Source organism: Trachurus trachurus (assembly GCF_905171665.1).
Source record: "Trachurus trachurus genome assembly, chromosome: 6".
Lineage (NCBI taxonomy): Eukaryota > Metazoa > Chordata > Actinopteri > Carangiformes > Carangidae > Trachurus > Trachurus trachurus.
In genome coordinates, this window is record NC_139897.1 from 33,533,860 (window position 1) to 33,558,193 (window position 24,334).

The 24,334-nt window shown below is 45.9% G+C and overlaps 2 protein-coding genes across 2 annotated transcripts in view; both read right to left on the reverse strand.

Annotated features, from left to right (window-relative positions):
- LOC310987540 (NACHT, LRR and PYD domains-containing protein 12-like) overlaps positions 1–24,334 on the reverse strand; it is a 427,459-nt gene that overhangs the window by 361,904 nt on the left and 41,221 nt on the right. The gene's annotated exons all lie outside the window — the stretch shown is intronic.
- The window catches only part of LOC310987549 (NACHT, LRR and PYD domains-containing protein 3-like), a 50,802-nt gene that overhangs the window by 21,611 nt on the left and 4,857 nt on the right, over positions 1–24,334 (reverse strand). The window contains exons 3-6 of the mRNA XM_083973861.1: positions 18,718–18,941; positions 18,216–18,493; positions 16,255–17,999; positions 1,523–1,696 (exon numbers count right to left, since the gene is read on the reverse strand). Of these exons, the coding sequence (XP_083829987.1) occupies positions 1,523–1,696; positions 16,255–17,999; positions 18,216–18,493; positions 18,718–18,941 (2,421 nt within the window). The remainder of the gene's footprint in view (positions 1–1,522; positions 1,697–16,254; positions 18,000–18,215; positions 18,494–18,717; positions 18,942–24,334) is intronic.

Below are 24,334 nucleotides of genomic sequence, written 5' to 3' on the forward strand. Positions count from 1 at the left end.
ACGCGAGGGGTGAGGACTGTAGCCTCTACATGGAGCGGCCGCCTTAACCACTATGCCACGCACCGCCCCAGACTTCTTACTCTTTTAATTTATACACTTTGAGTTGGAGTTGTTATTGTAACAAAAAGAAATTTCTCCCTTGGGGATCAATAAAGTATTCTGAATATCACGAGCCAAAAAAAGTTGGAACTAACTAAGGTTAGAATGACTGCAGTTATTTTAGTTTAATTGGGAATAATTACTTTATTATTTATTTCATTATTTAGTTGATTCTGTCACGAGGCCAGCGCCATGACAGTTTGTGTTGCATGTTTGTCTGTTTTGTTTTGTCACTCTACCTGTTTGTATGTCTATGTCTCGTTCCCCCTCCCCCTTGCGCTCTGTCTCCTCTCCTGGACCTGCCTGCCTCCCACTCCACACCTGCCCTGCTGCTGCAATCAAGCCAGCTGGTTCCCATCAGCTCATCACCCAGTCCTGCCTCGACCATCAGTCTCCGCCGAATCGTCGTTCAATCCACATGGTTTGTTGTAGTCGAGTTCCAGCCGAGCCAAGCCTCAGAACCTCTGCTTGCCAGTCTGTTCTTGTTGCTGACTTGTTTTTTCCTGCTGCAGTCTCTGCCCTGCCTGCCTGCCTGCCTGCCTGCCTGCCTGCCTGCCTGCCTCCCGTCTTCCAGTCCTCCCGTCCGCCTGCCACCCCAGCCATCACCTCAAGCCCCCCTTCAGCTGTCCCCCCCCTGGATCCACGCTCCAACCCATCGCCCCCCCTTTCCCTCACTTCCCTAACCTCAAATAAACATTTCATTTTTTCAGTTGGTGTCTGTCTCTGGGTTCCTAGCAGAGTCGTGACAGATTCACCTTTACTAATGATCCAAATGTTCTATATGTTGTTATGTTGTGAAAAATAAAATAAAAGTGTTTTCATTTCAAAACTACACATTTCTAGAGCTGTAACTGCAACACCGCAACACCGTGAAACCCTGATGTTTGTGCTCAAGGTTCTCACACCGTCAGGATCTCAGAGCGGCCCATGCCTAGTTGTGGATCATCATCATGTGGCCTTCTACACACATCATCCACATGTCAGCACAGATTCACCAGCTGCTGCTGACCTCAGATCAGTCTGTCAATATACAATCAATATCTGATCAATACCTGTTGGACTAAACACTGACTACAACTTTCTGATTCAGGACTGAACTGGATCAAAGGTTAAAGGTCATCATCATCATCATCATCATCATCATCATCATCATCATCATCATCATCATCATCATCATCATCATCATCATCATCATCATCATCATCATCATCATCATCATCATCATCATCATCATCATCATCATCATCATCATCATCATCATCATCATCATCACCACCACACTGACCTCTGAGTGACCTCTTACCCTTCACCTTCTACCAGCTGCAGTAACATGGAGTCACAATCAGTCGCTGCTTCAAACTGAACTTCACACATTTGAACTGAACACAGACAAAAGTCCAACAGGTCCAGTCAGTGAACTCACCTCAGAGTCTCCAGTCTACAGTTTGGACTCTCCAGTCCAGCACACAGAACCTTCACTGATGAATCACTCAGGGTGTTGTCACTCAGGCTCAGTTCTGTCAGGTGGGAGGGGTTGGACTTCAGAGCTGAGGCCACGACTTCACAGTGACTCTCTGAGAGCCAACAACCAAGAAGTCTGTGAAGAGAGAAAATATCAAATGTGTCAGAATCACACCAGATGAAAGCTGCAGTAAAAACACAGTTGATGCATCTGATGACAGGACGTGATGATGTGATGAACATCTGAGCTTCAGCTCATCTTCTCTGACTGAGTTTGACAGGAAACAATGATCCTCATCACTCTCACAGGATGGACGGGACCCTGAAGCAAAGCCTGCTCACTCTATATCAGCCAACCCCAACAGGCGGCCCATGGGCCACATGCGGCCCGTGACGATCTGCTGGCCCTGACACACCTGTCCTAGTATGAAACTAAGTGAGCGACATGAGAGATAAGGTGTGTGTAACGGATGTGCACTCACTCCACCCATAAAAGACGTGCTAACCAACCTGCCAAGCGGTTGTCAACCTCTTGGCGAAGAGGTTAGCATCGTCGCTTCCGGTGCGGGAGGTCGTGGGATCGAACCCCACCTAGGGCAGGCCGTGAGAAACACAACGCAGAGGGCCAGATATGACATCGGCTACATGTGCACTGCTCTACGTTATTTTGATCTCAGCCCACACTGTAGGTAGACCTACGCTTGAGCGCGTAAACATGACAAACAAGACGCACCGTTCGATGGAGAGAAAATAAGGACCTAACCATGCTGTCGTGTTGTTTCACTAAACACTCAGGAATAAAGCAATAAACAGGAGTAGTCTCAACCTTCTTTACTGAGCATGCATGTTTCATCAACAACCTTCTTCTTCTCTTGCATATACACAGCACATAATTTCCTCAGTCAGGTAATCACAACAACATAGAATCGCCACCTACTGTCCTCGAGTGGACCGGGGGAGAGAAAAAATGTGTATTTCTTTTACTCTGTGGAGATCTCCCACAAGGGAGTGGGACAGTTTCGGAACAGTCGGAATGGAGAGCTGTCCCCAATGTTATAAACTGCCCCCGGAACGCAGTTAACTCATTGAGTGCCACGCTCTTTTCCAAAGTCAAGTGTACCGGCAATTTAGACCATTTGACGATTTTTGTAGAGCCACAGTGTATTCTATATTATTGCCACCAACACATACTATGGGTCATTTGAAAGGTGACAAAGGTTTATGCTTCAAATGGCCACAAACCGTTTGTCTCTACGTGCCTCCGTTCCTGAGAAAACTCAAGCTAAACATGAAAGGTGCTCTGTTTGTGCCTGTTGCTCTTCTGACACTTGCACATCTGGATCAAAGGGCTCGTGTAAGATAAATATATACAACAATTGTTGTTCTATTCACAAATCCACCATCGGGGGCAGGGGGGGGGGGGCGCCACTAAACAACAATAACACAGACGCACCGTGCCGTGTCACAGCCTCTCGCCGCGGAATGTGAGGGTCTCTGGGCCACAGCGGCTCGGGAACACCCCACCGGTGGTCGCGGTTCTTCTGTGGTACGGGTCGGTGCCGGTCTGCTTTGGCCGAGGGATCATCACATTTTACCGCGGGAGGACTTTGGGGAGGACACGGTGTTGCTCCAGATGAAGACCGGGTGGGACTGTCGACTGAGAGCTTCCTGTTCAGCTCCGAGCTGCTGGAGCCTCGCGGGTGACAGCGGAGCAGCTGCTGTATCCACATGCAGAACTTGGTTTGCAAAAGCTGAGTTATGATAAAAACTTCCAGATCCTGAGCTGTCATGAGTTTTTGATCGTCATCTATTTCATTTCTGCTCATCGTAGAGTCCCCAAATTTACACATAAGGTGTGTTAAAGCAATTCTTACCTTTCTGGCATTTCACTCAGCACAGCACAAACATTTGAAAGTCTCACCCACCTCTCCCTCCTGCCGCACCTCCACGTGCCCCCCTCCCTCCCCGCTGCATGCGTTGGCATGGCAACGGTAAACAGAACAGGAAAGCGAGTGAAACAGGAACAACACAAACAAACCGTATAAACGGACTCAGTGATGACTGATGAGTTTTATAATAAACTGTTGTTAGCCTACTGCTACTGGAGACGCAGAGGAAGCGATCGTTACAGATTACAGTTCTCAACGAGCCGGGCTGGCGGCCGGACCAGCGCCACCTGATGCGCTGGTTCAGGGCCAAAATAAATCCGCGACCGGGTCGAGTCGAGCCGCGCCGGTCCGGAGTTCAACCGGGTCCAGACCGTTGAGAACTCACAGAGCTAACAGTAGCCTAGCCGTTAGCACTGGATTAACTCACAGAGCTAACAGTAGCCTAGCCGTTAGCACTGGATGAACTCACAGAGCTAACAGTAGCCTAGCCGTTAGCACTGGATGGTTAGACCTGGTTAGACACATGTGACTTCCTGTGTTTACGTATCACTCGGGGCTGCTCACTATTAACGTTACACTATATCAGACATGAAACTCTGCGACCAGCTGCGGCTGCATAGGAAAGCAAAATCCAAGAAGAGATCTCATTGTTGTCTCTTTCATTTCTCCTAGACTCAAATGAGCTATATTTGATACAAAGGTGAGACTAAAGGCTTTTTCTCCTGCTTCTCAACTTAAACTCAGGAGAAATAAGCATAATATAGATCTCAAAGAAAACTCAGCCAAGACTCCCAAGATCTCATCATTCTTCTCAAATATGTCTCAGTTTTCTCATAGTGACCTCAGAAGAAAATAGCTCATCTGTGTCTCACTCTGATCAGACGAAGAGATCTCTAAATACGTCTAATCTCCTAAACATGAGACCATGTCAATCAAAGAATGATCTCAAAGAAAACTCAGCTATGAGACTCCCAAGATCTCATCCTTCTTCTCAAATATGTCTCAGTTTTCTCATGGTGACCTCAGGATCTACTGCTCATCTGTGTCTCACTCTGATCAAAGGAGGAGATCTCAAAATTATATTAAATGGGTCTCATTTTTTTAAATTACCAAAGACAGTTAAAGTGCAAAGGATTGTGGGAAAATTAACGGTCACTGCTGTCAGACTGCTGTATTCTTCTGCCCGTGAAGACGCTGGACAAAGGACTGGAGTTTTCCTTCATAATAGTTTGTGAACTCAACAAAAAAGGTCAGTATACTATTATACATTTTTCATTAACATATGAGATTCACTGTTAACATTTGTATTAGCCGAGAAAAAAAGTTTGAAGCTATGGTTTGAAGTTTACTAAACCTAGCTAACAAGATAGGGCTCTCAGATAGGGGCGGTGAATCTGTTCATCTTGCACTTCATTCATTCACTAACACATGCTACTGTGGCCATATAGCAAACGCCATAACCAGCCAACATAACCAACACCGTGACAAATTCCCTAAACTGTCAGGAAAGACTCATCTTGCTCTGTGTCAATCATTAAGTTAGCCGTTTGCTTCACAATCGTTAACACGCATTCACTGCCAACAAAGAAAACGCTGCTGAAAATCAGTCGTTTCTAACTTAACTGAATTGAACACTCTCAACACACTATCTGTATAACATAACAGCGAGGTTAATGTTATTAAATCATGACGTTTCACTGTCGTTTTTGTCCTATTGTTGTTTGAGTAGATCAGATTAAATGTCATTGATTTTAAGGTCGTTGGTAACCTAGCAACACGCAGACACGGCACTAGGGCAGACAGCGATCGGATCGAGCAGAGAAAAGAAAAAGAGAGAAGAGTTTTTAATTTTGCCAAAGTTTTAAACGTGTGTTAATTCCATCTAGGTTCATGGTGGACTTCTGATGGCTGGTCGTAGGTGCCCATGGTGACCAAATGAAGCCGGTGAGTAATTTATTTACGCCTACCATAAAATAATACCGGATTAATTTTTTTTTTTTACCGGCATGGGGGTGGGAGGTGGGGAGAGCTCTGTCATACAGGAAGGTTTTCAGCCTGGACTTACAAAATAGTTTTTATTGTATTGGTTTTCTCCATTGCTGTCTATAATTTCAAATCGACCTGTATCCTAGTCATTATGGAGTGGGATTTTTCTTTAGCATCTTGATTATACACTTAGACCATTAGGCCTATAGGAATGTCATTTTACAGATAACTGAATTGACATAGTATTAGTGTAATAAAATATGCTTGGAAAAAATCTAAGCCCATTTTCTCTGTTTTGTTTGCAACCTACAGTACGTGAGGCGGTGTACGACGATGGAGAACTACCAGTAGGAGGAGGTCAAGCTTAAGAAGGCCCTCATAAATAAGCCATCAGAGGGTCAGTAAAGTGACTGGCTTTTCGGTGTCACATTTACTTGTTCACCAGTAGTGATTTTTTTTTCTTCTTTTTTTTACCGTTGATTGATATGTTTTTACACCAGTGGTTCTCAACTGGTGGCTCAGGACCCAAAGGGGGGTGCCATTTTCAGTGGGTTGCAGATTCAATAATCCTTTGTAACTTTTTTCAAAATTACAACTTGTTTTTATTATGACAGTCATAATGACAGTCATAGAATTGAGAAAGATAGTCAGACTATCTTTTTTTCTACAGACAGGAACGCAGTGCATGGAGTGCTTCTTGGGTGTTGCAGAAAAGTGTATCCCTCAGGTGCTCTTCAGTTGGGGAGATCCATAAAGGGTTGCAGACAGAAAACCGAGGCACTCGTGAGGGTACGACCAATTAAAATGCCTTTATTGGTACATGGCTAATCTATTTAAAAGCGAGTCAACGCGTTTCAGCCAAACTGGCCTTCGTCAGGACAAAAGTGAAAATGTTTGTCAGTCTCAGTTCACAGTTAAGTAGGTAATTGCAGACAGCTGCTCAGTGTGAGCAGGTAGGAGGTCACATGACCTGAACAGCAAGACCTGCCAATGACAAGCAGACTCTGTACAAAAAGAAAGAAATAATAAAATCAGAGTCAATAAATCAGCATTGCACATTACATAATCAATTAAACAAATCAGAAATGCATACAATATAAGTATTGAGCCTAATAAGAGACTGAGGAACCGTCATCAGAGTCAATCTTAAAGGACAACAAAACACACTAATAGTCACAAAATATACTCACAGAAAAGGAGAAAAATCGAGTTCTCCATTCAAAAATATCTTTTTTTCTAGTCTCTTGTCAACTCGTATTCTTAAACGTAACGTTTTAATTGATGAGATCGCCTCGTAATGACTGCATTTACTGACGTTTTACATTACTGCTCCTGTAAAACTCATATTTATCAGTAATTTTAGCTTGATAAGTCATTTATGCTGTATGTGTGTGTCAACAGTGTCTCATCGCGGCGGATGTCCAACACCTGTTGCTCCGTTCACAACGTCCACATTAATATATTTTTACGGCTTAATTAATGCCACGGTGGTAAAATGTAAAGCGAGACTTCTCCAGACTCCTCCATGGTCGGTGTGTGTCGTGTGTGTGGCCTGACGGTGCAGCTGCTCCCCGTCTTCCACCGGGGCCGGAGGAAGAACCGTGGAAGTCCTCCTCCTCCTCCTCCTCCTCCTCACCGTCGTCAGTGTGTGTTTGTTCAGTGTCAGTATGCTAAATGATCACTTAAACTCATAATCATATTATTAAATTGTTCTGAAAAAAACAAACATGCTTGTGACTTTTTTCTTCTTCTACCAAATCCAACATCTGCAACTGTGTCTGGGGCATCGTGTTTAATTAAAATGTCTGGTTCTGTAACAGAATGGAACAGAGACAGAATTACAAAGAGTCTCATCCACCTGAAGGCTTAATGATGAAACTATGAACACAGCCAGTACAGACAATTATTAAAAGGATGATGCATTTGCCAAAGAGCTCTAACTTTCTTTAATCACAGTGTGGTTGATAAAAACAAAACACGTGTGACTAAGTTTATAATACCTCCACCAACATCCTGTAGATACAACTGGTGAACTGTGCAGCAAGTTAAATACTCTTCAATATAAAAAAAAAGGTAAGAGTAAAGCCCTCATTACATTATTTGAGGTGTTCTGGGGTCATCTCTGTCATGTTTAACAAAATATAGTTAATTATGATTTATTTTTTATAATGCAATAATGAGTGTGTTGCTGTATGTATAGAGGAATGTGCAATAATGAGTGTGTTGCTGTATGCAAAGAGGAAAGAGTAATGTGCAATAATGAGTGTGATGCTGAATGTAAAGAGGAATGTGCAATAATGTTGCTGTAGCAAGGGGTCAGATGGGCATCATGTTATTATTATTACTATTGTCTTTTTATTTTTATATGTATAGGTGATTTCAGGACATTGTGGGGGGACGCGCAAGGAGCTGGGGGATATGATGATGTGTTTGTTTATGGTCTTATAGATGTATTGTTTTGTGTATATGTGTTCATGGCGCCTGGAGTCTCTGGTCTGTCCACGACGAATTTCTCCCAAGGGAGACAATAAAGACAAACTAACTAACTAACATTTTCCATTGTGATGTAAGCTTACAGGTTCGGACTAACTTGTTTTCAGTGTAACATCGTATATTAATTAACTGTCAAAACGATTTAACGATCATATAAACGACCGTAGTAAACCTACGATTGGCCGTCTTTTTACTTTTTAAATCATTATCTTTGTTTTAAAGTCCGTGTGAGTCCTGTAAAAGTCTTAATACTCATTCATTAAATCCACAACTAACACACACATGAACGCGCAGCGCCAAAACTAGAACGGCGGTTGCTCGTTCTCATTGCCCCAGTGCATGATGGGAGGCCGCAGAGCATCATGGGGGGTGACTCAACTGCGCATGCTCTATGGGCCGCATAACGCGGAAGTAAACCCGGAAGTCAGAAACTTTTTCGGCGTATGCGCCAGGCGAGCAACTTCCATTGAAATGAACGGCGGCCATTTTCCGGTCCGGTATCCAGTTAATATAATACATCCATGGTCAGAGCCCACAGCCTCTGGCTGCCATGCACCCGGAGCCGGAAATACGCCACACAGACACGTGAGGAAGAACAGATGCATGGTGGGAGTTGTAGTCCTTCAAACTAAACGCTGTTTATAGTTGCAGAATCACTTTTCGCTCCGAGTTTTTCCAAGGTAAGACTGCTTTTCTGGTTGTGTTTACTAAATGCGCTTGTTGTTGTTTATCGTATTAGGCTGCTGGATCAGTGAAACTTGGTCGTAGAGGGATACAAATTGTATTTTTGGAATCTGTGTCTGCTATCGTGCTCATAGCTGTCTAGCTCTTTTTTCGGTGTTTGTTCGTGTTTTCGCGACAAATTGTTTGATCGCTCGGTGTTGTAACTGTGTTTGTTGGTCCTACGAATGGGCGTATGAGCGTTTAGCGGAGATTCTCAGCTTTCTGTTGATATGTAGCATGTCTGTGTGTGTGCTACGGGGTTGTTGCCTGTGCGGACGTTGTGTTGTCGGACAGCCCCCGGATACGGGGGCTTCAGGGAAGAAGAGTTAAACCAATAGCGGTTAGTGTTACAATAACACACTAGGGATGGAGTGATTTTCGATCGGATCGTCTATCAGCGATCGAAGGGGACGATCGTGATTTTTTTTTCAAATGGCGATCTTTAAGGTGATCTTTAATTAATTTACTGCCATAAGATGTTAAAGAAATAATCTCTAGAACCTGCGCTCTACTGTGTATTTGAAAAATGTTTCGTGGAGCAACATGTCTGCATACAGAGCCTTTGGATCTGTGCAACAGAGTGAATATTAAACACACACACACTGTTGCATCTTTTTTTTTCTTCTCACTTTTTTTCGGAGGTGCATGCCGCTGACACAGGCTGTGCGGGGGGCGGGTCATTAAAAACACTGATGATGAAGTCCAGAGTGTGTTATCAGGGGCGCGCTGATGTTGACGGGAAAGCCGGCGGAGGTGTGAGGGAACCGGGTGAGACGGCGGCTGGGCGCATCAGCAGAGCGGGGTTGAAGCAGAGAGCAGAGCGGGGAGAGTGAAGGCGGCGGCGGCGGCGGCTGCTGCACTGTGACTCTCCTCCTCACGAGCTCCACACTGACAAGCTACCGGCAACACAGCGCCTCTGTCTGCCCTTTCAAAGTAAAAAAGCCGCTGTCTGACGTTTAATTGCGGCGGGATGGGTTGTGAAAATAGATGCGGTGGGGCGGGTCAAAATACTTCATAGATGCGGGACCGGCGGGTTGGAAAAAAAAAACCGGGCCCACGCGTCATGCATGCGGCTTGTCTGTGTGTGTGGACGACAATAACGGAGAGTGAGCGCTATGCGGAGATGAATGAACGGAACTATATAACAAGTTTTTTTTTTTTTTTTTTTTTTAAAGCTGACGTAATTGCACCCCCCCCCCCCCCCCCCCCCCCCCGCGCGATTGGATCGCCTATCGGCGATCGACGGTGTCCACGATCGAATGATCTGAATATAGGGCCCGATTTCCCATCCCTATAACACACTCAACTATAATACTCACAGGCATATTTCAAAGGAGGTTAAATCGAAAGCAACTGGACTTAGTTATTTGTCTAGGAAGACGTTTCACCTCTCATCCAAGAGGCTTCATCAGTTCATGTAGCATCTGACCAGGCTGGGACTGGTCCAACTATCTGGTGTGGAGACTCACTATTTACTTTTGTGGGTGTGTGGTGTCTTGGGATGTATCAGTCTCTGTCTGAGTGTGTTGCTGGGTTTGAAATACACAGGGATACGACACAAAGATCCTCCTGAGTTTTTCTGATACTCCAGACACATATGGAATGACTATGTTGTTTCTCTTGTTTTGTCTTCCTTTCTCAACCACTTTGCTGGTTTTCTTTCTGGAAGCAGCTGCAGTTTTCACAAAGGTCCAGTTAGGGTAACCACAAGTTGTGAGGGCGCCTCTCAGGTGCTTGTGTTCTGCCCCTTGGGCCTGTGAGCTGGTGGGCACGTTATCAGCTCTGTGTTGCAAGGTTCTGATAACACCAAGCTTATGTTCCAGAGGGTGGTGAGAGTCGAAAAGTAGATATTGGTCAATTTCAAAGGAGGTTAAATCGAAAGCAACTGGACTTAGTTATTTGTCTAGGAAGACGTTTCACCTTCATCAGTTCATGTAGCATCTGACCAGGCTGGGACTGGTCCAACTATCTGGTGTGGAGACTCACTATTTAGGCCCAATCCCATTTCACCCCTTGGCCCTACCACTTACCCCTACCCCTCCGTTTTGCGCGTTCACGTGTAGGGGTAGGGGTGTCCCAATCCCCGTCAGGACAGAGGGGTAGGGGGAAGTGGTAGGGCTACATAGCCCTCCAAACGGAGATTTTTCAGAGGCACACTCCAAACGGAGGGGTATGAAAAGTTTCCCAGAATGCATCTTGCGGCAGCCGGCAGCGGTGGCTGTAAAACGAAAAGCTGTTTTATTTCTCACTGTAGCGCGGTTATTATCAAGTTTTAATATTTTTTCTTGCGAGAAAGTAACTGTTTAGGTCCCAAATGTGCGGTTAGTTTACCCAAATGACGGCGGGTTAGAAGTTTGCTCCGACGATTTTTCGGAGAAATGAAGCTCCAGGAGGAGCGGCTCCTCACAGAGGCAGCAGCCGGTCTGCAGCGCTGCTCCGCCGGCCAAATTACGTCCTCGTCCCGGTCCCGCCGGGAGAGAAGAAGGCGGTCGTTAATTAACTTATCCGCGGGTTTTTAGAGGTTTACCACCGGCATGTTAAATTCTTTTCAGCATTTAAATGTTGGTCTCATTGATGAAATCTGACAATTGTGTCAGTAACATTAGTTTATTTGGATGAAAAGTGAAGCTTCATGTGTGTATCAGACAGAGGAGCAGGCAGCGCTGCCTCTGGGCTCTGTGTACAGAAATCACCACATTTACATCAGCAAATAAATGTTTTACAATGAACTGATCAGCCTGCATTACGTTTTATCTTATTTTATTAAGTTATATGGTACACGGCTATTTGCAAAAGCTCGCCGCATCAGCTTACGTAAAAGCCAGTGAGACTACGTGATGACGTATGTGATTGTTGAAGGGGTGTCCCAATTCGGAGGGGTTGACTTTCTACCCCTACCCCTTGTAGCTCCGTTTCAAGGGGCGAGGGGCAAGGGGTAGGGGAAGGGGTAGGGGTAAAAAAGAGAAATGGGATTGGGCCTTAACCTCTTGTGTGGGCGTTCACAAGGGTGATGATGTCACTGGTTCCCTTTTGTGCTCCAACGACAGTCGTTTAAATGACTGTCTTTGATGGAAGTTGGTTTCGACTTCGTTAGTGCCCTATGTTGTTATAACGACAGTCGTTGGAGTCACTTGCCACTTGTGAACAGTGGTCGTTCTAGGCTAGATTGTTGAATCTCCTGGGAAGGGATGAAAGGGCAGCATTGTAAATTGGAGATAGGTGGTGTCTGAGACCTCCTCCCCTGTTGAGGGATGGTTCGACTCTCACCACCCTCTGGAACATAAGCTTGGTGAGTTACTATTTCCACCGTTACAACGCCATTACCGTTACCAACAATTAAATGAGGCACGTTACAAACTACTCAGTGAAGCCGTTGTCCTCCGACTTGGCTCACTCAGCCACAGAAGCTGCAAAACTGTTTTTTTTTTCCTTCTCTCCTTTGATGAGGGGAGGGGGGAGGAGGGAGGGACGAGACAACCGCATAAGTGATGATGATTGGTTAACTGTGCGTTCACACCAAAATCTTCCAAAGCTTCAAAATCGCTCGAGGGTGGGCGTCAGACAAGACAGCTTCCAAAACGGCAAATATTTTCAGCCGCTTTGGCCGCTCGTCACGTGACTGACGTCAAAGTTCGATCGCGCTGGTCATTGGGGAGCAGAAGGACAAAAAAAAGAAAAAAAAGGCAGCCGATGGACATCTCTATTCTGACAGGTTGAATACCCTAAAGTTAACCAGGGCTCAACTTCTCGTCTGGTGATGCTTTGGATGCTTTGGAAACGCGGCGGCGCATGTTGACGCTTTGGACGCTCAGTGTCACCGGGCTCTCGTTGAAAATGAATTGACTTCCGGCGTTTTGACGCTTTGGAAGCTTTAGGGTTAACGCACAGTAAGGCAGAGTAAGGTTTCATGCTAAGCCAATCAGAGGCAGTGTTCAGTTTGTACACAAACCACACACGCACGCAGACACAGAAAAGAAACTAGCAGAGCACCCGATTGAAGTTAACTGTAAAACTGCAATACATGAGGATTAAAATAATATATCTTTAAACAACAAATATGTTCAAACAACACCATTTGAAACAACATTCACACTTAGAGTAGCCATTAGCATTCCCATTAAATAGCTAGGAATAATGTCAGCTAGCCCAATGACCAATGCAAAATGTTAACAAAGGCTAACAAACTAGCATTGTTACAGCGGCAAAAATATAAAACGACCACCATCTTAAACCAATAGCGGTTAGTGTTACAATAACACACTCAACTATAATACTCACAGGCAGCGCAGGAATTTCACGAGGGCCACGAGGGCCGATCTGGCCTTGTGCCCTTGAAAAAATTATCTGCCCGAAGGCCACAGTGGCCTTGATGCCCCACCCGCATTGCTCCGGTTGATTTTGCGGTTTTCTCCTTTTCCTCTTTCCTGTAAACATGGCTTTGACACTGCGTCTTTGAAGAAAAAACAATGCGTATTTTGATGACATTCTGGCAGCAGCATCGCCAGGGGTGGGTTTGATTCGAGGCTTGCATAAACCGCTTGGGCGGGCTATAACAACAGTTTGACGACCAATCTATCACTGGCCAACCAGGTGACTTCATCAAACAGGACCAATCATGTGGCTGGAAAAGTCAAGCCACAACACGTGCTAAGTGTTTGGGCTGCTACAGCTGTGCACGTCAGCAGAGGGACACCGCCAGTAGAAAAAAAAAAAGAGTTTTGCCTCGGAAGAAAATTTTAAGGACAACTCGGATGGCTGACCGTGAAAAGATGCATGGTGCATCATGTTTACATGATCCAATTGAAACTCTGACAGGTAACGCTAAACTTTCACAATGGAGACACTGACAGTTGTGTCCGGCCGCGTTCACACAACAAACGGCCTACAGTCACGGTGCGGCCGCTCTGCTGCTGCTGCTCAGCCCAGAGCGACTGTTGTGTTCACACCGACACAAACACACCGCACTCGGGCATAAAGTTCAACTGTGCCGACCTGAACACTGCCCAGACCCAGGCAAGCTACTGTACTAACATCTGTTTTATTATGATACTGTTGTATAATGTTCATTATACAACAGTTAGTTCCGACCGGTCCCAACCGAGCAATTTGATTGGACAAGAGACGTTCCATGAGTGCTGATATACAGTATAACAGCACTGCGACTTTTAACAGACATAATCACTCCGCTGTTCAGCTGGACAGGAGCTAAGTCAGAGCCAGGCTCCCCATACAGGAGCTGCCCCATCTCTCTGCTACTACAGTTAGAAACGGACCTGAACATTAAAACCCGGACCTGACCTGGTCCGTCTAATTGGCGATAAATCTCTACTAAACCCGGCAGGAAAAAAATCGCCACGGGGGCAACTACGTTTTGACGGCGATGTGTTTTGATATTAGCGTTAGCTGTTGTTAGCCACATAGCTCAGCTACTTAGCTTCAACTGTGTTTATATTGATTACATAGCAGATAAACAAATGTAATACGGTATCGATAACGTCTCTGTGTCTTCACGCTGGTCCTGTTGCTCCGGTGCTAATCAGACACGGGCTCAGAACCAGAACCAGCACTGAAGCAGCTCGGTGGAAAAGCTTGTAGCTAGTAGCAAGCTAGTTTAATGTTTATGTGTTGCCTGGCAACAGCCTTGTCTCCCTTTGCAGAACTATTTCTGTTGGCGGAGCCAAATAAATGATTAAATAAACAAACAAATCATAATCTCTTGTAGTTTATTACTGTTCTAAAATGCGCTCGTAGCACTGTTGTATAAAAGCAATATCACACTCGAGGTCGTGCTGTTGTACTGTATATCAGCACGGTGTGATTATCTGCGGCACTCGGCCTGCGGCCTCGTGCCTACGACCGAATCACAGCCGTGCTGATATAGGGGCTGTGTCCACCAGACGCGTTTTCAGCACTCTGGGCGTCTATTTTACATTCAAACCCTATTGAGTTGGGCGCTCACAGCTCTCAGCGCCCTCGGCGGTAAAACGCCCTGGGCGCTTGCTTCTTTTTGTCGCGGCGCTCAGAGCGCTTCGAGTTGAAATCTGTTCAACTTTTAGAACAGCGCTACGCTCGTCAATGTCACTTTTCCCCGCACTGACCAATCAGAATCAAGAAGGGGCGGGACATACGTTACCGACAGCAACACAACCGGAGACGTGGCTCGGTTTATATCATGACCCACACTTGTATTGAAGGTAGGCCGACTTCAGGCTCCATGTCAAAAGCTGCCGCTAATGCTATTGTGTATTTCTGACACTCGTTGTAGTGTTTACATTAAACAAAGCAGGAACACGGAAGTGTCAGAGGACTCGTTTTGTAACCTAGCAACAGCGGCATTCTGACGAGGGAGAGAGAGAGCGCTAAGCGCTGGGAAAGCAGCGCTGAGAGCGCGCTGTCAGAGCTGAAAACGCGTCTGGTGGACACAGCCCCATACAGTACAACAGCACTCCCTCTCGTGTGATATTGCTTAATCATTACATCTGTCATGTTCAATTTTTGACATGGGGAAAAAAAAAAAATCACAAATAACCTTCTGATAACTTCAAATCCCACTTGTGACAATAAGGGAATATTTAAGCTTGACCAAAATAGTGATTTGAGTTATATCGTGATATAAATTTATGTCGACTGATATGAAAAAAAAATATCGTGATTTTTTCTCATATCGCCCAGTGCAATAGTGAACGAATAAGATAGGAATTTAAAAACATAGCCGCATAGGACTGGACCCTTGTGCAAAAAATTAAATGCATAAATGAATTTAAAGTTGAAAATTTCTAGTTTGCTTGAGCCCGTTTTATGTATTCATTTAACAGATAGTTATTAAATTCATTAAAGACGTGGATTTAAAATCATTGTTTTATTTTATGGCCTTGCTGCCCTGGCTTTTGGCCTTTGTGCCCTCAAAAAATTGGCAACACGAAAGGCCAAGTGGCCCTGCCCCTAAAATGACAAAATTCCAGGCCTGCTCACAGGCATATGTTCTCTTAACTCTTGAATTGGCACTGCTGAAGTTCGGCTGCAGACTGACTGCTTCTGCTAACATTTAACTCTCTACCTCTGTCACAGTACTACCACCTACAGGCAGAGACGTGCATGCCAGAGAGGGCAGCACACATGGGAATGAAAAATTTAAAATTACGTGGTTGGCACTCAATGAGTTAAACTGGCTATTGGGGAGAAAGTTTCACCATAATCTATCCCCATCTTCTGACTGTAACCTTGTGCTACAAATCTGGCTTTGTACTTTTCTTTACCTTCACTGTCAGTCTTAACAGAATAAACCCACTTACCCGCCACTGTTTTCATGCCCTTTGGCAGAGCAGTCAGAGTAAACATGTTATTATTTTTTAATGAACTTCTTCGTCCATTGCTTTAGTCCACTGTTTTGAGTTAGCTGACTCCATAGCTTCTTGAAATACATTGCTCTATAACAGTAATCAATGGTAAAATGAATCCCATCACTATCATTGTTGTCAGTTACAAAATCCCTTAAATGACTTGGTTTTCTCCCTTACAGGATAGCATTCACACTAATAAGTTTAAAGAAATAAAATGGCCGAACTGAATAACAACTAATTATATTGATCATGTCTGGACTCACCGAGCCTTCCTGCAGTTCCTCACAGCTGGGATCAGTCTCTGTCGTCCCTCTGGTGACGTATTGTACTTGTGCAGGTCCAACTCGTCCAGAACCTGCTCTGACATCAGCAGCATGTAGCCCAGAGCTGAACACTGGATCACAGAGAGTTTCTCCTCTGTTCTGTTCTCTGACTTGAGGAACTGTTGGATCTCATCATGAACTGACTGGTCCTTCATCTCCGTCAGACAGTGGAAGATGTTGATGCTTCTGTCAGGAGAGATTTCATCAGTCTTCATCTCCTTCAGGTTGTTGATGGTTCTCTGGATGGTTTCTGGACTGTTGTCTGTCTGACCCAGCAGACCTCCTAACAGCCTCTGGTTGGACTCCAGAGAGAGGCCATGAAGGAAGCGAACAAACAGGTCCAGGTGACCATTTCTACTGCTGAGGGATTTCTCTAAGACTGTCTTCAGGAAGTCATCCAGGGGTGGAGGACTGTTATTGATCGATGGAGGACTGTTATTGATCTGTGGAGGACTGCTATTGATCTGTGGTTGACTGCTTGCATTGAATCCCAAAAAATTCTTAATCTTCTTAAAAAAAGACTTCTTTTTTGGTTTCTCTCTCTGTCTGTAGTCTTCTTCTTTTTCTTGTTTTCCGCCGCTGCCATCGTCGTCTTCTTCTACTGAAGACAAGTGACTGAAATCATGTTCCCCAACTTGTTCTCTCAGGAACTTCTTGAGGACCTGTGTGTTCCTGTTGGTGAAACAGTGGAACATGTAGACTGCAGCCAGAAACTCCTGAACACTCAGATGAACAAAGCAGTAGACTGTTTTCTGGAAGATCACACTCTCTCTTTTGAAGATCTCAGTACAGAGTCCTGAGTTCACCAAGGCCTCTGTGACATCCAGACCACACTGCTCCAGGTCTTCTTGGTAGAACATGATGTTTCCTTTCTCCAGCTGTTCAAACGCCAGCCTCCCCAGCTTCAGAAGAACTTCCCTGTCGGCCTCCGTCAGCTCCTGTGGACTCGTCTCATGTCCTTCACTGTACTTGTTCTTCTTTCTCTTTGTCTGGACCAGCAGGAAGTGTGAGAACAGGTCAGTCGTGGTCTTGGGCAGCTCTCCTCTCTGGTCTGTGGTCAACATGTGCTCCAGAACTGTAGCACTGATCCAGCAGAAGACTGGGACTTGACACATGATGTGGAGGGTCCTGGACGTCTTGATGTGTGAGATGATTCTTCTGGACAGATCTTCATCACTGGACCTCCTCCTGAAGTACTCCTCCATCTGGGCGTCAGTGAAGCCTCGGACCTCTGTTACCCTGTCAACACATGTAGGAGGGATCTGATTGGCTGCTGCAGGTCTGGAGGTGATCCAGACCAGAGCCGAGGGAAGCAGATTCCCCTGGATGAGGTTTGTCAGCAGCACGTTGACTGATGACGTCTGTGTGACATCAGACACAACCTCCCTGTTGTTGAAGTCCAGTGACAGTCGGCTTTCATCCAGGCCGTCAAAGATGAAGAGAAGTTTACAGACAGCCAGCTGCTCTGCTGTGACCTTCTGTAATGTTGGATGGAAAACATGGAGCAGCCTGAGAAGACTCAACCGCTGATCTCTGATCAGGTTCAGCTCCCTGAACGAAAGCAGAACCAGCAGACTGACATCTTGGTTCTCCAAGCCCTCGGCCCAGTCCAGAGTGAACTTCTGCACCGAGAAGGTTTTTCCAACGCCAGCGACGCCGTTGGTCAGAACCACTCTGATGGGTCCCTGTTGGACAGGTGAGACCATAGAGACGTCCTCTCTCTGTTGGACAGGTGAGACCGTAGAGACGTCCTCTCTCTGTTGGACAGGTGAGACCGTAGAGACGTCCTCTCTCTGTTGGACAGGTGAGACCGTAGAGACTTTGTCTTTCTGTTGGACAGGTGAGACCGTAGAGACGTCCTCTCTCTGTTGGAGAGGTGAGACCGTAGAGACTTCCTCTCTCTGTTGGACAGGTGAGTCTTTAAAGATGTCGTTGCACTTGATTGTAGTGTCATGGAGGGTCTTCTTCTTGGACGATGTCTCCAGCTGTCTCACCTCATGTTGGGTATTAACCTCTTCACTCTGTCCCTCTGTGATGTAGAGCTCAGTGTAGATCCTGTTGAGGAAGGTTTCACTTCCTGTTCCACTTCCTGTTGTCTCAGCTCCTTCAGTCACTCGTTCACATCTGCTCCTCAGACTGATCTTATGTTGATCTAAAACCTCCTGCAGACCACGATCTGCTGAGAGACAAGAGACAGAGTCAGACTGAAGACAGAGAGTCTGACAATCTGATCAGATTATTTTCATCAGCTCCAGAAAAACTACAGACAACAAAGAGAAGGTTTGAATCATCATCTTAAATGTCAGTGCTGTGTGATGGAACAATGACTCTGGAGAAAACAACAGGTCCTGGTTTCACAAATGACCACATCAGCAGACAGATGTTCAGTCTCACTTTGTCCACAGCTGCTCTGATTGGCTGTCTGCAGCTCACCTCTGGTTCTGGGTCTTTGTCCACACTGGGGACAGGAGGGGGGTCCTGAAGAACCAGACTGGTCCCAGTCTGAGGTGAAGCACTGTCTGCAGAACCAGTGTCCACAGCTGGTGGAGACTGGATCCTTCAGGACGTCCTGACAGAGACCACAGCAGGACAGCTGCTGGTCCACAGAGACACCACTCCTCTTCCTCCTGTCAAGACATTTCTGGATCAACAACATGTCACAGCTCCACATCTGAGCTCTGATTGGTTAACCACCTCAAGGGGGCGGGGCTTCAGTAACCAGAGGAGCAGAGAGAGAGAAAGTAGAGGAAGACGAGTGTAGAGAGACGAGCTGAATGAAGACCTGGTCCTGAACTGGTCTGGTTTCTGTCTCTGTTTATCTGTTGACCTTAAATCTGGACTCGAAGGCCCCGTCCAGACGAATACGCGGCTTCACCGAATCCGATCTTTTTCTTAATCATTTTGAAAAAAATCTCCGTAAACACGGCATTGCTTTCAAAAATACCTGCGTCCACACGGATCCAGTGAAAACGACCCAAAACACTGTAGGACATACTCCAGGCTTGTGAGCGTGTGTTGCGCTGCAGCGCTGCCACACATAAACACTTAAAGCAGAACTATGCAGGAATTGGGCTGTAATTATTGTGGCTCAGAGTCACTGTGATGGTAGAGTGACCTGTTATGAAGTGAATGGGGTCTAGGCCAATGCGCTCACCCCCCCCACTGGCTGAAAACCGCACTTGCAAGATCAGTCGTCCGTCTCGGTGTTACAAATCTCGTCAATGGATAGAAGTATCGCGAGAAACTGCCTTACGGCAGTACGAGATAAGAACGCATATGACGTCATGCATGTCACGAATCGTGATTGGTTTGAGTTCGGAAAGTCGGAGGAAACCATGGAAACATGAAATGTTTACTGATGAAGTTCAGCTTGTGGCTAACGGGGAGCTAATGCTAACACAGATACACACACCATGGGTCTTTTATAAGATAATGTAATACATCATGACACACACACACACACCTTCGCGTTATGGAACCTTTATTCCTGTGTGTGTATGTCTGTGTCTTTGTGCCTGTGTGTGGCTGTATTAGCGTTAGCTCCGTGTTAGCATAGCGTTAGCTCGGTGTTAGCATTAGCTCCGTGTTAGCATTAGCTCGGTGTTAGCAGGGCTTAGCAAACAGCAGTAAACACAAGCACGTGTAGGGGGGGTGGAGGAGGTGGCGGCGGCAAGTTTTTTTTTTCTTTTTTTTTTACGACAGTGACATGTGCCTCCCAGAACTGCGGGGGAGCTCCGGAGAGGGAAAAAAAGAGAAACCAACGAAGGAGCGAGCTATTTCCGGCCGACTTGCAAAGTTCTGCTTTAAGACAGAGAAGAAGACGGGAAGTCCCCGCTGTAATTCAATAGAAAAAGAAGTCCCCCGCTGTATTCAAACTCAAACATGGGATTAAATGTTGACAGGGAGTCGTGTCATAGTAAATATGACGATCAGTGATGATTAAACAGCGATTCAGCCGCAGCGTCTGAGCGACCCGACGGAATCGGCCGTTGTTGTTGTTGTTACGTCCATAGACTGTGTAGCTGCTGCAGCGGTGTGTGTGTGTGTGTCTCAGGTTACAGGTAGAGTGGCGGGGGGTATGACATCATCGTTTTAGAAAAAATCCGTTTTGGCCGTCCAGACGAAAACGCTGGGGTGGCGGATTTGTGTGGACGGGGCCTAAAACAAACTCCCTGTTAGTTTGAGTCTCTTCAGTTCTGCGTTGTCTCATCTGGTTTTTACACCAAATGTGTGAAATGATTGAGAAGCTGTTGGTGGTGTTTTCCTCTTTCAGACACTGATCATGTGTTTGATGTTGGTTCTGGACTGAGTCCTATCAGCTCTTTAACTAATGAGCTCCTCATCCAGACGCTGCTGTGTGGCTCTAATCAACCTGTGTTGGAGCTCTGATCCAGTGTGAGGAGACTGAAGCTGACAACAGAAGCTTCAGCAGCTCCACCTGAGCTTCACTACGGCCCAATCCCAAACCAGCCCCTATCCCCTCACCCTATCCACTACCCCTCCGTTTGCGCGTTCACGCGGAGGTCCGCCATATTAAGGGCCGTCCCAAACCAATTACCACTGAGTGGAAGTGGCTTGTCAAGCCCTTAAATAGCGAGTCTGCACCGGTGCAGGCTCGCTGGTGGTTGCAGCAGAAATTACGTCCGGACAATGGAGGAAACGTCATTCAAGTGTAGTTCCGTCTACTTCTTCCAAGTATTTTAGATCAAACACACACCTTTATCCGTGGACGTCGGAACTCGGCTATTTTCTGAGAGGGAGGGGGGATTTTTGTTGGGAGAGTTGGGGGAGAGACGCACGCTTATCAATGATTATCTGATTTTAAGTTATTTTATAATAGCATACGGGATTACCTCAAATAATAGCCGGTATTCAATTGTTTACACAGACAAATAAAGGCCGACCCTAAATACAAGCTGGGTAAAAAAAAAAAAAAAAAAAAAAACTCAGTCGCCTGGAACAAACTGACAACGATCAGAAACTCTTTCAACTTTGTGGACTGTTTGCATGTGAAGACTGACTGGAGTAAAGCTGACCTCATCCTCTGCTTTAGAGAGGGACAAGTTGCACTATCGGACCTGGGTCTCTGCTCCTCTCCGGTCCCGAACGGACTCGGACACGGAGCGGGGGGGGGGGGGGGGAACTGCCCATTGGTCCGACCTCCCATTGGTCCGACCTCCCATTGGTTCGACCTCCCGTTACTCCGACGAAATCAACCACAAGTCGGACCAATAGGAGGTCGAACCAATGGGAGGTCCTGTTAGTTCGAACTGTCATCGCTACTTTGTGACAAGCTCTTCCATTGATAGGAGCATGCAGCTTTCTCTCTCTCTCTCTCTACGCACATCACACACATACACTCGCGGCCCAGAATATCACCATATTCAGTCAGAGAGCCAGATCATGTCAGATCGCGCACAACCATCATAAATGCTGATCAAGATGTGTAAACTGATAATCAAAGCCCCCCCTCCCGGAGTACAGAGCAAAAGAAATACACTTTTTTTTTCTCTCCCCCCCTCCGCTCGAGCACGGCTGAACCTGGCCAGCTTGAGCTCACTTCACGGGCGCGAGCCTGCTGCAGCCGCTGCTGCTGCTGACAGCAGACTGAGAGAGAGAGAGAGAGAGAGAGAGAGAGAGAGAGAGAGAGAGAGAGAGAGAGAGAGAGAGAGAGAGAGAGAGAGAGAGAGAGAGAAAAAAAGTAAATTTGGCTTTGGTTAGGTTCAGGCAATTAGTAGGAGCCCCAGGAGGGGTCCACGTGCACCCCCCTTATTTTTTTTTCTAGTCTGGATTTTTTGCATCCTTGGAACCTCTAAAATAGAGATTTGGGTGATCCCCGGAACAAAACCTGTCCAAAATGTGTTTTTTGCTATGTTTTAGTACCCCTATGATACCTGTGGAATTGTTGCCGGGAATGCCAGTCAGACTGTCTTTCAAAGACTGTAGCACGCTCAAATTTCGAGCGAGCCCAAAGATAGAGATATCAATGTATTCGGGACAACCTCAGGTTTCCAGTGTGACCAAGTTTGTTAAGCTACCTTGTCAGAAAGGGAGCTAAAAACCTAATGATTTAAAGTCAGATGAAAATTTTGTGAGGGAAAAACAGCCATCTACATGTTTTCAAATGGTCCCTTGACCTGTCACCTAGATGTATGTGAATGGAAATGGGTTATATAGGTACCCACAGGCCTCCCCTATCCAGACATACCTAATTTGTGTGAATCTAATGCAGTTTTGGGGGAGAACCATGCAGTAATTTGCATGCAGTAGCCTACAAATATGTCATTTTCGCCTATATACAAAATGGTGTATTTGACTATTTCTGCACACTGGGGGTTCATAAACAGTCACAGAATTGCATGAATTGGGTATGACTGGATAGCTGAGATGCTTGTGCATCCAATCAGCCTATTCAATTGTGATTTTAGTCCATTAAGTAGTGTATTGGCACAAATGGTGCTTATTGCTTGTCTTGAGCAATAAAGCCGATAAGAACAAGTTGAAGGATTACATGTTAAACAACAACCCCAGGCAAGTGTGGGAAGGCCTAAAACACATATTATCAGGGCAACATGGCTGGGTCTGTAAGGTCATTTTAACAGAGGAGCTAAACCACTTCTTTACCCGCTTTGAGAAACCCAAAGCATTCCAGCCTCCCACACACCGCTGCCCATAGTTTCCTCTGAGCATATCCACGCACACTCTCCCTCAAAGAACATCAGGTTCACAAGTGTGTTTAAGTCAGTGAATCAGAAGACAGCTGCTGATCCTGACGGAGTTCCTGGCAAAGTATTTTAAGTGTGTGCTGATCAGCTGTCTACTGTATTTACAAAAATATTCAACCTCTCACTGACATAAGCCACTGTCCCTCACTGCCTGAAATCAGCCACCATAATCCCTGTTCCCAAATCCACCACCATCAGCGGCCTCATTGACTTCAGACCCATCACCCTAACACCCGTGGTCACTAAGTGCTTTGAGAGGCTGGTCCTAAGGCACATCAAGGACCGCTTCCCATCAGTTTGCCTACAAGACAAGCAGGTCCACCGAGGACGCTACCTGGAACATCCTTGGACTTCTGTTACAAATACGAATACAAATTACTTAACAAATTAATTTGTCTGTGATCGACCATTCGCAGAAGAATCTTCTGACAATTTGCAGAAGAGAAGACTCTTTGTAGCTACCTTCAGCCTGATGGCTTTCTTCGTCCTGCAGTGAAGACAGAGGAGCCGTCCACCACCACTGCTTTCCTGGTCCATCAAGGTGTCATGAAGAGGATGATCCAAGTTATTCAGAATGGCCTCCTCCATCTTCAGTGTGCATCTCTCCACCACATCCCCCAGTGAGTCCACCAGGGAAACGTCATTGAGGTCAGTGCCTCAGGATGTTTGGCCTGTATCCTAGCAACGACTGCATGGAAAACTTTGCATTGAACTTGAGCAGCAGCCGTTGGTGGGATGTACACAATTGTTATGATTTTGAAACAATCTACTTTCTGAGTCCAATATCTCCGGCTCATCACTCTTGATGGGCAGGGAGTTGACATTTCCCTTGATAATTGACGGCAGAAAGGACCCAGTTCATCTCCACTTCCAGGCCTTTAACCTTTACTCCACTAGCATGGCAACCACGAAAGCACATCTTCATCTAGGGTGGCATCCTCCACACTTACTCAATTTTCAGGAAAAGTTAGGATGCTTTTCGACTACAGCTCGGCATTCAATACCATCATACCAGACAAGCTGGTCACACTAAACCTCCCTCCTACCACCTGTGCTTGGATTAAGAATTTTCTTTCTAACCATCCACAGTCTGTTAAAGTTGGTGACAAGAGCTCTTCCATCCTGACTTTTGGAGGCACAAGACTGACCCCCCCCCCCCGCCCCCCCCCCCCTCCTGACCTTGCGGAAAGGGTTTCCACCTTTAAGTTTGTAGGGATCCATATCTCAGAGGATCTATCGTGGTCAGCTGACATAACTGTCCTCGTCCAGAAAGCCCAGCAACGTTTCCCCCTCCG